A 12,262-nucleotide genomic window follows, 5' to 3' on the forward strand; every position below is an offset into this window, starting at 1 on the left:
CATTTTTCCAGCTTTTATTGGAATTGTTCTCGTTGCACATACAGTAACAATTCAGCCTCATTTCTCAGTGTGGGACAGTTTCACTGACTTGAAGGAGATGTTCCCAGTTGATATTCGTAAGTAATCTAGCTCTAACAAATCTTCACTGAGACCCTGACTCTCTGTGCCATCAGTTGACAAAACATCAGACAGATTAAAAACCCCACTTCCACTTTCTTCATTATCAAAAAAAGCATCAAATGTTTTCATTCCACCGTCATAGTCTCTGCTTTTAAAACCCAGCTTCTTCTCCTCAGCACTGCTGAAATCCTCCACCTCATCTTCAGCATTTGCCTCAGGACTTCTGCTCGTGTTTTCCCTGCTATGCACTCCATCATCAGGATTCAGGGTCCAGTTACCCTCCCCTTCTTTCTGCCTGGTCATGGCTGTTGTATTTGGAAAATAATTCTCATCAGCCGGTGTGATCAGTGTCTTGGGTGTAGCTCTGACACTGCTGAATGAAGCACTTCCAAGAATATCAGCATATGTGACATCTTTGACCCTGGCGGGCTGCGTGGGCACCCTGACAATGGCTACATTTACAGTATCATTGATCAGAGAAGTAGGTTTGTTGAGCTTTTTGCTGTTAATGTGCTTTCCTTTCACACGTCTCCCTCTCACAGTGCTGCTGGCGGAACTGTTGAGGAGACTCGCCTTCATTGCAACGAGTTTGGATTTGTTGGGCGGTCTTGGCCCTGGTGCTGGCCTGGATTTGAGGCTCCCTGCTGATCTGAGATGAGCTGAGGGGACTCTGTGGGTTGGTGAGGTTGCAGTTGGATTTTGCTCAGTGTATTTCCAGTGTGTTTTCTTAGGTGCATTTCCAAGTCTGTTTTGAACAGACTGAAATCCCAGAAAAGTGTAGATTTTGCGGTTCTCGTTGTATTTGTCTGGTGTAAGTCTGCTGCGCTCGGCCGATTCAGTGCCTCCTATAGTCTTGAGAAGTGGTTTAAAGTATCCATTGCTTAGCTCATTTCGCCTATGTGTGGATGCATTGCTGGTTTCTGGTTCTGTTCCACCTGTTTGATTGTACCATCTGTGAATCTTGCTGCTTTTGGGTTGCCAGATATGTGAGCTCTTAAGCTGAAAACCTTGCTGGAGTGTGGCAGACTTGTCTGGTTTTCTAACTAAAGTTTTAGCTCCCTCAAGTGGTCGAGCGCCAAAACCTTTGAGACCATACATTTTTTTGTAGATTCTGATGTGTCTGTGATCTCGTTTGCTGTCCGCACTAGCGTCACTTTCAGGCAGCAGAGGGTGGGCGTTCTTAAAACCCGATGTTAGCTGCCTTGGAGCAGAAACAGTTGTGGTTTGGATTAGATCTAAAGAGACAGAAGAATGTGGTGAATAATCTGTGGGTGTCCTCTCAAGTTTTGCTGGTGTATGAGTCAGAGAAGATGCTCTTCTCTGGCCAAAGCTATACTTCGGTGACAAAGAGGGATATATATTTGCAATTTTAAACTTAAAGTCCCGTCCTTTGTCAAAGCTGTATCGTCGAGAGTCAGTCCTAGATTGCTCCTTCACAGATGGCCTCGGGGGATTTTCAAACCCTCTGATACCATAGATGCTTTTCGTGGATTGTCCTGGTTTGTTGCCACGCAATGACCCTCTTGCAGATGTATTAACTGGGCCTCCTGCAACTGCTTTCTCACTCCTAGTGGCATAGTTATCCTGGGAACCTGCATGAGAAATGGGGACAAAACTTTCTATAGTCCTGCCTTTCCCTGAAGCAGGATGCAAAGAGAGTTGAGTGGGAGGATACATGCTAGAGATGAGTTGATATTTTGTAAAACTCTCTGTCTGACCACCGTAGTGGTCAGACAGAGAGTTTGAGATAGTGTTGAGATAGTGTGGATTGGCATCATCTTCCTTGGTTGGATCTTTTCTGTGTAACTGTTTAAAATTTGAAGTCAATCGGCCGTAAACTTGTGCATCAGAGGGCCTTTGCTTATGTGGCATTGTGGTAAAACTGCTCAATCCACTTGAAGCTTGTTGCCCACCACCTGTTACTCTATTAACTGCGTCAAACGAGGTCTGGGAATCCTTAAAGAGATACGACTGGGCCTTTTTGTGTCTTTGTGTCTCACTACTGGTCACCGAGTTCAGCCCCTGGGAGAAATCTGTTATGGATGATGTCAGTTTTTCTGGGCTGGGTTTGCGTTTAATAACAGAGGCGTCCAAGCTATAGCTGATTGATGGTGCACGAGAGACAGTTTGACTTGCAAAGCCGAGAAATTTGCTTGATTGGATCCCACCAGATGTACTCTGCGCTCTAACCGCAGAGAGCTCGTTTGTCTCTTTATGGCCACTATAATGCCCTCTTAGAGCTGGCAGTGAAGTACGCCAGTATTCGCCAGCCTTTAATGGCCAAGCTGTTTTATCTATGGCCAACTTTGGAGAGACATGTGTAGGAACTTGTCCTTCACGGTTAGATTTCTGAGCATCCTTGTGGTCCCAAACCTGTAAAAAACTGGAGCTCTGATGAAAGGGACTGCCAGCTTCTTTCTGAGACGATTTTCTAATGATCAGTGGGTATGAATTCGATCTGGATTGTGGCCTCTCAAAACTCCTGTGCTGAGAGTGACTGGTGAAAGCGCTGCTTGCTGGCCTCACTCCACCTGCACTGTGACCTCTCTGGATTCCTGCTTGGGCCTGTCTGTTATCTGGGGTGTTTTGATTGTGACCTCCTCCTGTAAACTGTAGAGGGTTTGATTGATGGTCAATGATTGACAATGGTTCTCGAGAATTTCTGCTCATCTCAGTTTCACTATTAGTTCCAGTCAGGAGTCCAGTTTCAGTGGAAAGAGGATGATGTTTGCTAAATGGAGTAAACAGTGATCTCAGGATAATGTGCTTCACTCCAGTGTCCACTTGGGTTGTTATAGGACTTGCTACAGGTGGAAAAGAATGGGAAAATAACAAATAATATTTTATTCCTTATAATTTCTTAACACTGGCATCAGGCACTGCGGAAAATACCCAAGAATCTAGAGATGTAGTTGCCCAGATATTTAAATATGTGACCCATATATGATGAAATCTGGACTGGACATGCTCCAATCATGGCATTGTAAGATGACATATAAAAAAATCTCCAGATATGCTCCAGGTTCTTGCAAGAGCCTACAAAGGATATCTCTGGATTCTTGGGGTTTTGGCGCAGTGAAGCTTAAGTTTGAGTTTAAATCTTAGCAAATGTGTTACTTAATGAAATGTTCCTATCTTTAGCACCTTTCTTGAACCTTTTACTCTCATCTTTTGCGCTTCTGTAGTTTACAAATGAAATGGATTTACAAATTTGTTCACACAAGTTCATATGACTTCCTCCGTAACTAACAAACTTATCTCTGAAGAAGAAACTTTCCTAATTCAGGGCATGTCAGAGAATATCCCCCACTCTGCTATCATTAAAACAATCAGCTGCAGTTTTATAGAAATAAGCATATCAGCCTCCATCTAACCCTGTCAGCCAACACAAGCCTCCTGACATTGTTCAGAGAGCCATTAAGATGAACATTAGCTCACCGAAACTGCAGTATTGGCCTGGCACACATTGGCCTGTTTACACTCACCTCTAGCAGCATCTGAACACATGATAAACAACATGACAGCTACGCAGACCGGCAGAGAGACAAACACAAGTCTGCAGAGGAAAAAAAACACTCAAAGAAGTATTGATGTCATTTACGAAAACGCTGTTTCTCTACTTATGATAACATATGCAAAGGTTTTGCAAAATGTAAAGTTTACCTTGAGTAAAGAGCAATAGTGCCCGACATGGTGGACAGCTTTTTCCCAGGTTTGTATGATTGTATGATCTTAAAAGTTAGTTGCGCCAGTGTTGGCAAACCGTGTATTTTATTTGGCAAACACAGGAGGGATTGCTGCTCTGTTGCTGGTCAAGTCTGATTGGAGGCAATGCTGTTCACCTGGTTTCAGGTAAGCCACTTCCTGGAGCTGTCCGTGAAGAGTAGACTCCCTATTTTGCCCATTTCATGCAGATTTCTTAATAGCTTCTTTAAATGTCTTATATCTTCCTCGGGTTTATGTATTTATCCATACTTTAATTTGAATATGAGGATAATTTTTGCCCCCGACTTGAATTTTAATTTCTAAAGTCTGCTTTTAGTCATGCAAAGGTGTTATGCAATGTGTTACTTTCATTGTACTTTGGGCAGACACAAGCCAAAGCTAGACAAGTATATTTTCATTTGAACAATACACACACTGACTCACCAAAATTCCCATCCAAAAGTCAACATGCACGCACAGGAAACCTCAAAGTAAACAGAAACAGAGCTCATTTATTTTTCCTTAAATATGTAACAATTGTTTCAAAATAAATACATTCATGATAAAGAATAAATATCAAATACACGTGTCCATTAAAACAGCCCTGAAATGGGCCACTCTGGCATCTCAAAGGTTTTCCATGTTTTTCTCATTTGAACACAACAGCTACAAAGTGGTCATCAGTTAAACAAACAGTCAGAAAACTGAAAAAGACAACAAAGCATCTTGTTCCAGTGTCTTTCCGGCAAGGTTACATCGTCAGCATCAACGTCAATCCATGTTGGGAGGGAGGACCATTGAAAATAAATTCAGCATCACATTATCCAGGGTATTTGAGGCCGTAGACAGCTCAAAACATGTAGCAGGACATCATGGCCAGGTTCCTCAGGTCATCACTGGTCATACAGTCTGCTGACAGAGAAGAAAACACAATAGAAATTATTCACCAATTTTTAAAAAGTGCTGTATCTGCTCTAAACTCTGTAAGAAATCATAAACATGGATTATTTACACATAAGCCTAGTCTGAAACTGAAATCCTGAAGTTTGAACTATGTGTTATTTGTAGCTTATCCTGTCAACTTTATGGTGTTAAATAAAAATAAAAGCCTTTATTTACGACCTGGTGTTACCAAGGGCACCAACACCTAAACCTGTTCTCACTTTAATAACTCCCTTATGTTGGGCCCTTAACAATCCCTCTCTTATTGTTTATTTCCCCAACAGCGAGACAACTTGTAAAACTAGTTTGAGATATTTCTCCGGTGTCTGCTCACTTTGTCCGCCGCTCTGCCGTGAGCTCTTCCCGCTTATCTTCCGCCAAACTTTGATCCACGACCGCCGGAGCCTGCCACCACTGGAGACCGCGGAGGAGTCACTCTGCTCGGCTGGAGTCTCGGGAAGCGTCGCTCCCTCGTCGTCGTCTTCACAGCCGCCCTGAAATTGACCGTCCACCTCCACCTCCGGGTCCTCCTCCTCCTCCTCCTCCTCTTCCTCTTGGTCGTGGACCCCCGACGCCACCAGCCGCTCCAGGGCGGACTCGTCCACCCTGAGCTCGGCTCTCATCTTCCTCTCCCCGGAGATGGACGTGGTTTGCCGGCACAGCGGGCAGACGATTAGTCGGTCAGCTCCGGGACGTCCCTCATCGGATCCCGGGGTCCGGGACAGCGCCAGGAGGCAGCTCTCACAGAAGCTGTGTCTGCAGTGGAGCTCCCGGGGACACCGCCGGCTCGCGTTGTAGGTCCGGTAACAAATCCCGCACTCAAGGTCTGAATACATACTGATGTGTTGCGTTGTGTTGTGGGTCTTTCCTCAGTGACTGACCTCCAAGTTTGAATGAAGTCAGACAGGGGCCGCCCTGACTTATACTGCAGGCTGTGGGGAAGTGCGCAGGAATAGGAGGGACTCACAAGTTTGATCATTTGCCAGAAACGTAGCAGGTTTGAGCCAAATAAACACAACCTATGACTCATAAGTCTCAGAATATCCGTGATGCACCGAAACCAAAGGGACACAGACACACAAATACACACACACACCTCCACATGTGTGTGTGTACAGTGGGATGTTAAACAAATGGTGTTGGTTTAGATTTCCTGAATCATTTATCCACACACACACACTTGTACTTCTGTCTTTGTGAGGACACTCGTTGACATAATGCATTCCCTAGCCCCTTACCCTAACCTTAACCATCACACCTGAGTGCCTAACCCTAACCCCGACCCTGACCTTAACCTGAACCTAATTCTAACCATAACTCTAAAACCAAGTCTTAACCCTCAACATGTGATTTTAAGGTGTCGGCCAAAAAGTCCTCACTTTCCCAAAATGTCCTCATTCTGTTAGTAAAATACTTTTTTTGGTCCTTAGTACAGGTGACAGCTGACATTAAACATATTCTATTGGTAAATCACTAAATGTTTGATTGAGGATTGAGTGTTTTCTTTAAAAAAAAAAAAAAACGTCCTGTTCTAAGTTTTATTTAAAGTTCAGGAAATATGTGTTTGAGCTTGTCCCTTCTTAATATTCCCCCTACTTAATCTAACTTGTCCTTATCTCAGAGGTCTCACTGATATGTCAGGGTGTGTGTCTGTGAGTGTGGCCCTGACGTGATGTCAGTTTTTCCCTCTCCATGGTAATCCCCAAACAACCCTCCTCCTCCTCCTATCAGTTGTTCCAGCCTGAATTCCTTTCATGGTGATTTCCGGCTGAAAACTTGGCCAGCGATCAAAAACTCTCTTTTTCTCCCCCTCCCTCTCTTGCTCTCTCTTTGTGCTTGTGTGTGTGTGTGTGTTTGTGTATTTTTCAATCTTTTGTTAATGTTTTAAGGCCTTCCTGCTTTTTACCTCATTCTGCTGCTTACTGCAAAGGTGTTTGGTCATGCAAAACACAACTTTTTAACCAGAATTTCAGTAAATTCAAAGAGAAACAAGATGAATTACTTACCTCCCTAGCCCCGTCAGGTTTATGTGATCTGCTTTAAAATAAATTCTGTAAAGTTGTCCTATCAGTCACAGCAGGATGTTTATTCTGTTATTGACTTACTCATTCATTCATTCGGTCCATGTGGTGAAACGTTGTTTAGGTTCGGAGCTGTGATATAATTAAACGCAGCGTGTGTGATTTACTTTACCACTGTTAGCGAACTCTAGCGACAGAAGTGACTGCTTTCTGAATTGATTGCGGGTGTCACAACAGTGCACAACCTGTCATCATCACTCACAGAGGAAGTCAGGACAGTAAGTCGAGATAAAATCCAGAGTTCATGTTACCGCTTTCAATGTTTTCTGCCAGTTTTAAGGCCTTCAGGCCATTTCATTGCCAGTAATCAGTGATGAGTTACACATAATATTTGAAATGAAAGTAAAAATTGATGAAAAGGTTAAGGTTTTTTTTACCTAATCGGGGAATTTTCACTGTTATGTTCTGCCAGGAGGCCTTTTTCAAACGAGATATTCTGACATGTCAGAGCAGGAAAATCACACTGCCACTTGAATTGAACAGAACCATCTTTAATGTTATTAGTAACACATGTACTTTTTTGATGGCAAGTCCAAATATCTGTGTGTTTGGTCATGCAAAACAATCTTGTGTAAATCTTGTGTCTTCAGGATGTCAACTTTCCAAAAGCCAAGAAAAAACTGCCTTTGCTTGTTTTTAGCTTTGTGAAAAAAAGGATGTGTCGGTTGAAACATTGGTCCAGATATCCATGGCTCCCAAAATGATTTCTGTGATTTTATCTCTAGTGCCACTCCAAGGTTGACATTTTTGTTTTTTTTTATTGAAAAATCTCGAAAAATAAAGGATGGTTTACTATGAAATTTAGTGCACACATTCATGCAAATGTTACCTAGGTAGAACCCAAAAATGAAATGTTTTACGTGGTGGTTTTAAAACTTTCTCAACACATACAGGACCATGTGATTCTCATTATCCAATGTTTCAGGTCTTTTCTTTTATAACTTGCTGCCGAAAACTGAAAAAATGGTCTATTCACAGAGGAAATCGAGGTAAACACATTGTCTCTTCCAAATAACCCATTAATTGAATTTGAATCTCACTTTAGTTGATCTAATAATGTAATAAATAACTGCACTGAAAATAGCTGAGTAGGCAATGTGCAAGTCTGCACAGGCCAAGCTGGTTACAAAGAAATCACTGAGAGTGCAACACTGACAGGCTCTGACTCATGTGACTATATTTATCTGTCAATAATTCACCTGTTCCCTGTTCTGCAGAACATTCTTTGTATTAACCCTGCAACCTATTCACTGGCACCCACTAGAATTAAAAACATGCACTAGCGATTATTTTCATTCTGTAAAAATAAATGCTTTGAAATGAAACCTCACTTTAAACATAAAAAAAGTATTAATACTGATACCCTAATCCACTCTTTGCTGTTTTAAAGCTCTAATGTGCCGACTGTGAGGAAGCATGATAACATAATTTGTAAGCAGAGTAAGATTTGCCGGAATTGAAAGACTCCAATCTGTCATTTTCTGTCTCGTGTGCCCTGGTTAACTCCAGATCACCAAGGGTTTAATTACTGCTCAGCAAACCAGAGAGAACCCTCCTGGGGGACCAGACAGAGAGACGAGGACGAGTAAAATCAGGTGAGACGGAGCGAAAACAGGAGGTCACCGGTGAGCCAAGCTTAGACACGCAGCTACAGAATATTAAGACAGACATTTGAGTGGTTAATGTGCACACAGAAGAGGGAGGAAGACACTCTGCTGGGAAGAGATCTGTACCAACACGTGAAGAAGTATGAACTGTGCGAGCGGAAGCACTGGGGTTGGAGGTGAGCATCAAAGTGTGCTCTGATCAAAGGGGTTTGTGTGCTGGGTAAGTGGCTCTCTTGTCTGCTTCTTAGCGTGTAGTGATGGAGCACTGCCAGTTTCCCTCTGTACAATCTGAGTGAAACTGGTGGCTGACATAGATACAAGAGGGTTCAGTTATATACACAGAGCAGCCATTCAGTGCTGGCTCTTTCACAGCTTGTTTGTCATTAGATATATTATGTTTTTTTCAGTGAAACAAAATGCTTATTGTTGCTGTAAGTCATATCTCAACCACACTTTTAGTCTCCGATTGCATTAATATGTAGTTTACTTATGAAAGAAAAGGTTTCAGGTAATGTGTTGCCATGGACCAATTCAAAGGAGACCCCATCTGCTAAGCAACAATCCCCCCGTGAGGTAGCAAGGGCCGCCTTGTAGTTGTCCCATGTGAGCAACAAACAGGGACAAAGTGTCAGTAAAGAAAAAAGCAAAATCAAACGCTTTCTTTGATGAATGACAGTCTTTAATTGCCCGACCAGAGAGGGGAACACTCTGGACCACTGTTAGACCACAATCAGTGGTGCTTATCACGCCGTCCCCGGGGCTGCACTGGGCCACTCTGACCATGTGATGGTCCAGCTGATTCCCACATACAGGCAGAAACTAAAACTGTGTAAACCTGTTGTTTACAAGAACCTCCAAGAGCCTCCAATTGCACCAATAACCAAAACAAATTCCTTGTATGTGGAAACATACTTGGCAATAAAACTAATTCTGATTCTGATTTATAAAGCAAAGAAATGCTCTAGTGTGGGTCATGTGCCAAGTGAAAACATAAAGACGTGTAACTAGATCTGATCAGAGGACTGTGTTTACAGAAATAGTCATTTTGTGAAAGACACTCATATGCTTCCTTGCTAAGAGTCAGATGAAAAAAATGGATCTGCTTTCAGTATGATGCTGGAGCCAGCAGCCAGTTGGTTTATCTTAGCATTAAGACTGAAGAGAGAGGGTAACAGCTAGCCTGGCGCTGTCCCGAGGTAAAACTCACCAACCAAAAACTGCAACTTGTTTTACATTTTGGTTTTTGTACGTTTTAAACAACTACTACAATCCGTGTTAACTGTTGAGCTTTTGAGGTGCAAGTGGGTGGATTTTGTAACTTTCAGAGAGAGCCGTGCTAGCTGTTTCCCCCTGTTTCAAGTCTTTATGTGAAGCTAAGCTATGCTAATTAGCTAAACTAGGTTCATACTAAATGGACAGACATGAGAGTGGTATCAATTTCGAGACTATCCACCCATGAAAAACAAGAGCATCAGTCGCTCCAGCAAATACCCCAAAGCAACATGTTTATGTTTGGTGACTGCACACCCTAGTGGTGCCATGAATTTGGACTGTTGTTCACCGCGAGCAAAGGACAAATGAGTGAGACACTGTTATAAAGTGAGAGTCTGAGGGCGGAAGTTGGCCTAGATAGTTGGCTCAACTACATATTGGACTTCAACTGTTGTTGTCCTATCAACAGGCAGTAGTTTCTATTAGGGGCCGTGATCACTCCCTAACAATAACCAAGTGGCTATTATTGTAACCATGATGACGACATTCGTTTAACCTTAACCAAGTACTTTTTGACACCTAAGCCATAAACTTTGCCCAACTTTAACCAAGCTGTTTTTGTGCCTAATCCTACCACACTTTAACGCTGGTGTTGTCACACTGTAAAACAGATTTATTTTTGTCATCAGGAGCGTCAACCCAGAAAGCGCTTATAGACATTGTGGGTGAGCATCGTATTTTGTTGTTTAATTTGGCATACTTGTTGGGACGAGAGAATAAAGAAAATATGGATATTTTTTTAAAATGTGGAACTATTCCTTTAACTAAACATTTATTTGACTCTCATGCATACTTGTTGTCTGCATGGTAAGTAGTTTACTAATCGGGACAGGCCCTGATGGTGTTGTGTAATTTCAAGGTTCCCTAGTGTTAAATTACTGACATGAAACAAATCTAAATGATGAAAACAAAGTCATGCTCACACACGTATCCAGAAAGTCTACGTGCAGTGACTTATAACTTCCTTTCACAGACAGCTCTTCTGTGGCTTTGCTTGTTCTTCATTTCCCGACTTCCTGGACGCGTTCAGGAAGACACGAGTGTGTCATACAAGCCAGCACACACTTTATGGAGCAGGGGTGATTGTGAGTTCAGTTGGGGGTGGTGGGAGGGGGGTGGTTTGACGGTGGATGTCTGAGTGGTTAAATGGATAAATGCTATGACTCACAGTCTGTGGAATCTGTTCATAAAACTTGGAAGAAACAAAGCAGCATCCCTGGGGGAGCAGATGCTGGTGTTTAGCTAAATGCCACATAACCTTCTGGAGTTCTCTTAGTCTCACAGAAGTAGAGTTGATCTTGAAGTTGTTTTCTCTTTACAGATCAGATTTTGTAGATTCATCTGCGACTTTCATTTTACCATCACTGAGCTCCCAAATCAGCCCAAGCCACCCTCCCTCCCACCATGACAGGGGATGTTGTCCCAGCTCTGCAGCAGGGCGACCTGGCTGCCGCAGCACCCACCTCTGGAGAGCCCATGGATGTGGAGTGTCCCATCTGCTACCAGGAGTATGATCAGTACAACAAATGCCCCCGGATGCTGGAGTGCCTCCACGTTTTTTGCACTGAGTGCCTCCAGAAGATCCAGCTCTGGCGCTGCGAGCCGCCAGACCCCCGCAGCCCACCAGCCATCCCCTGCCCCCTGTGCCGCCACCTCACCCCCTTAGAAACAGGGGATGCCCTTTCCCTCCCCTGCAACTCCCGCATCCTGGCCAGGCTGCCTCCCATGGCCTTCCGCCTGCCTGTGACCATGGCAACCCGCCTGGCCACAGTCACCCAGAGAGTGGTGCTCTCCCTGGAGGGCGACAGCAGGGACACCCGCTTCATCATCCTGCCCACCGTCAGCCTGCGGGTGCAGCAGATGCACCCGGACAGACCGTACGGCGCAGCGCCAGGCCTCGTGGGTGAAGAGGAAGTCATACAGCAGAGCAAGAAGACGCTGTTCTGTGTGCAGCTGCTGGCTGTCATCTTCTGGGTGCTGTTCGTGATCACCTGCGTGGTCGGGGTGGTGTTCGGGCCACATTTCTTGAACAGAAAACTTTAATAGGAAACAGGTTTTTATCTCTTTTATGTAGCAGGTATAATTCTTGATATGAAGCCATGAAAAAAAAAAACAAACATAGGTTGACACATGAAATTTTAGAGCACATAAAACACAAATAGTTTTTCAATTATATTTTTATGAATATATTTTTGACCACTGTGGTTGCCAACTCATATGCTATTTTCATTAAACTACAATGCCACCATGCTTACCAGTCCCTCCTCAATGTACTTCATATCTGACTTGTCTCTCATTAGCAATAGACTGACGAAGAGTTCCCTCTAGTGGTTAATGTGGAAAATGGCTGAACTGTGCTCCCACCAGTAATATTTATTAATTTTAAATGCTGAACATGTTCTTCTTCTCTCTCAGGTGCTTTCACTTATCATTCACGTCCATGTTGTTTGCAGCTTTCCCTGTTTGATGATGTTACTGCAGCTGATGTCTGTACTGCTGTTGAAAAAACTGAATAAAGTTGGTGTATAGAACACA

General features: G+C 43.4%; 2 protein-coding genes and 1 long non-coding RNA gene across 7 annotated transcripts; 1 reads left to right on the forward strand and 2 right to left on the reverse strand.

Moving 5' to 3' along the window:
• On the reverse strand, window positions 1–3,925 carry LOC139607102 (uncharacterized). The gene is made up of 3 exons (XR_011684787.1): window positions 3,784–3,925; window positions 3,606–3,676; window positions 1–2,924 (listed from the first exon to the last, which is right to left on the reverse strand). It is a non-coding gene; the product is annotated as an uncharacterized lncRNA (long non-coding RNA).
• Window positions 3,905–12,262, forward strand: LOC139607099 (E3 ubiquitin-protein ligase RNF152). 4 transcript variants are annotated; one of them, XM_071459720.1, is made up of 4 exons: window positions 5,904–7,837; window positions 8,358–8,443; window positions 8,543–8,675; window positions 11,049–12,262. In XM_071459720.1, the coding sequence occupies exon 4, from the start codon at window positions 11,132–11,134 to the stop codon at window positions 11,768–11,770; it is 639 nt and encodes a 212-aa protein (XP_071315821.1). In that variant the 5' UTR covers window positions 5,904–7,837; window positions 8,358–8,443; window positions 8,543–8,675; window positions 11,049–11,131; the 3' UTR covers window positions 11,771–12,262. The 4 variants fall into 4 exon arrangements, with proteins under 4 accessions (XP_071315819.1, XP_071315821.1, XP_071315822.1 ...); XM_071459721.1 differs by having other exon boundaries at window positions 8,543–8,631; XM_071459718.1 differs by lacking the exons at window positions 5,904–7,837; window positions 8,543–8,675 and adding an exon at window positions 3,905–3,972.
• On the reverse strand, window positions 4,318–5,755 carry LOC139607100 (RING finger protein 223). 2 transcript variants are annotated; one of them, XM_071459723.1, is made up of 2 exons: window positions 5,102–5,755; window positions 4,318–4,734 (listed from the first exon to the last, which is right to left on the reverse strand). In XM_071459723.1, exons 1-2 carry the CDS (start codon window positions 5,601–5,603, stop codon window positions 4,676–4,678), a joined length of 561 nt encoding a protein of 186 aa, XP_071315824.1. In that variant the 5' UTR covers window positions 5,604–5,755; the 3' UTR covers window positions 4,318–4,675. The 2 variants fall into 2 exon arrangements, with proteins under 2 accessions (XP_071315824.1, XP_071315823.1); XM_071459722.1 differs by having other exon boundaries at window positions 4,318–4,737.

This window comes from Trachinotus anak, unplaced genomic scaffold, assembly GCF_046630095.1.
Source record: "Trachinotus anak isolate AG129_WGS33_773 ecotype Australia unplaced genomic scaffold, CSIRO_AGI_Tana_v1 ptg000023l, whole genome shotgun sequence".
Taxonomy (NCBI): Eukaryota; Metazoa; Chordata; class Actinopteri; order Carangiformes; family Carangidae; genus Trachinotus; species Trachinotus anak.

What these genes read in the sequence shown, in the direction of transcription:
- LOC139607100 (XM_071459722.1), bottom strand. Translation starts at nt 5,603, where the DNA reads ATGTATTCAGACCTTGAGTGCGGGATTTGTTACCGGACCTACAACGCG. An exon ending in ACGGCAGAGCGGCGGACAAA is followed by an intron (nt 4,738 to 5,101) that starts GTGAGCAGACAC and finishes CTTCTCTGTCAG; the next exon opens with CAGACTGTATGACCAGTGAT.
- LOC139607099 (XM_071459718.1), top strand. Translation starts at nt 11,132, where the DNA reads ATGACAGGGGATGTTGTCCCAGCTCTGCAGCAGGGCGACCTGGCTGCC.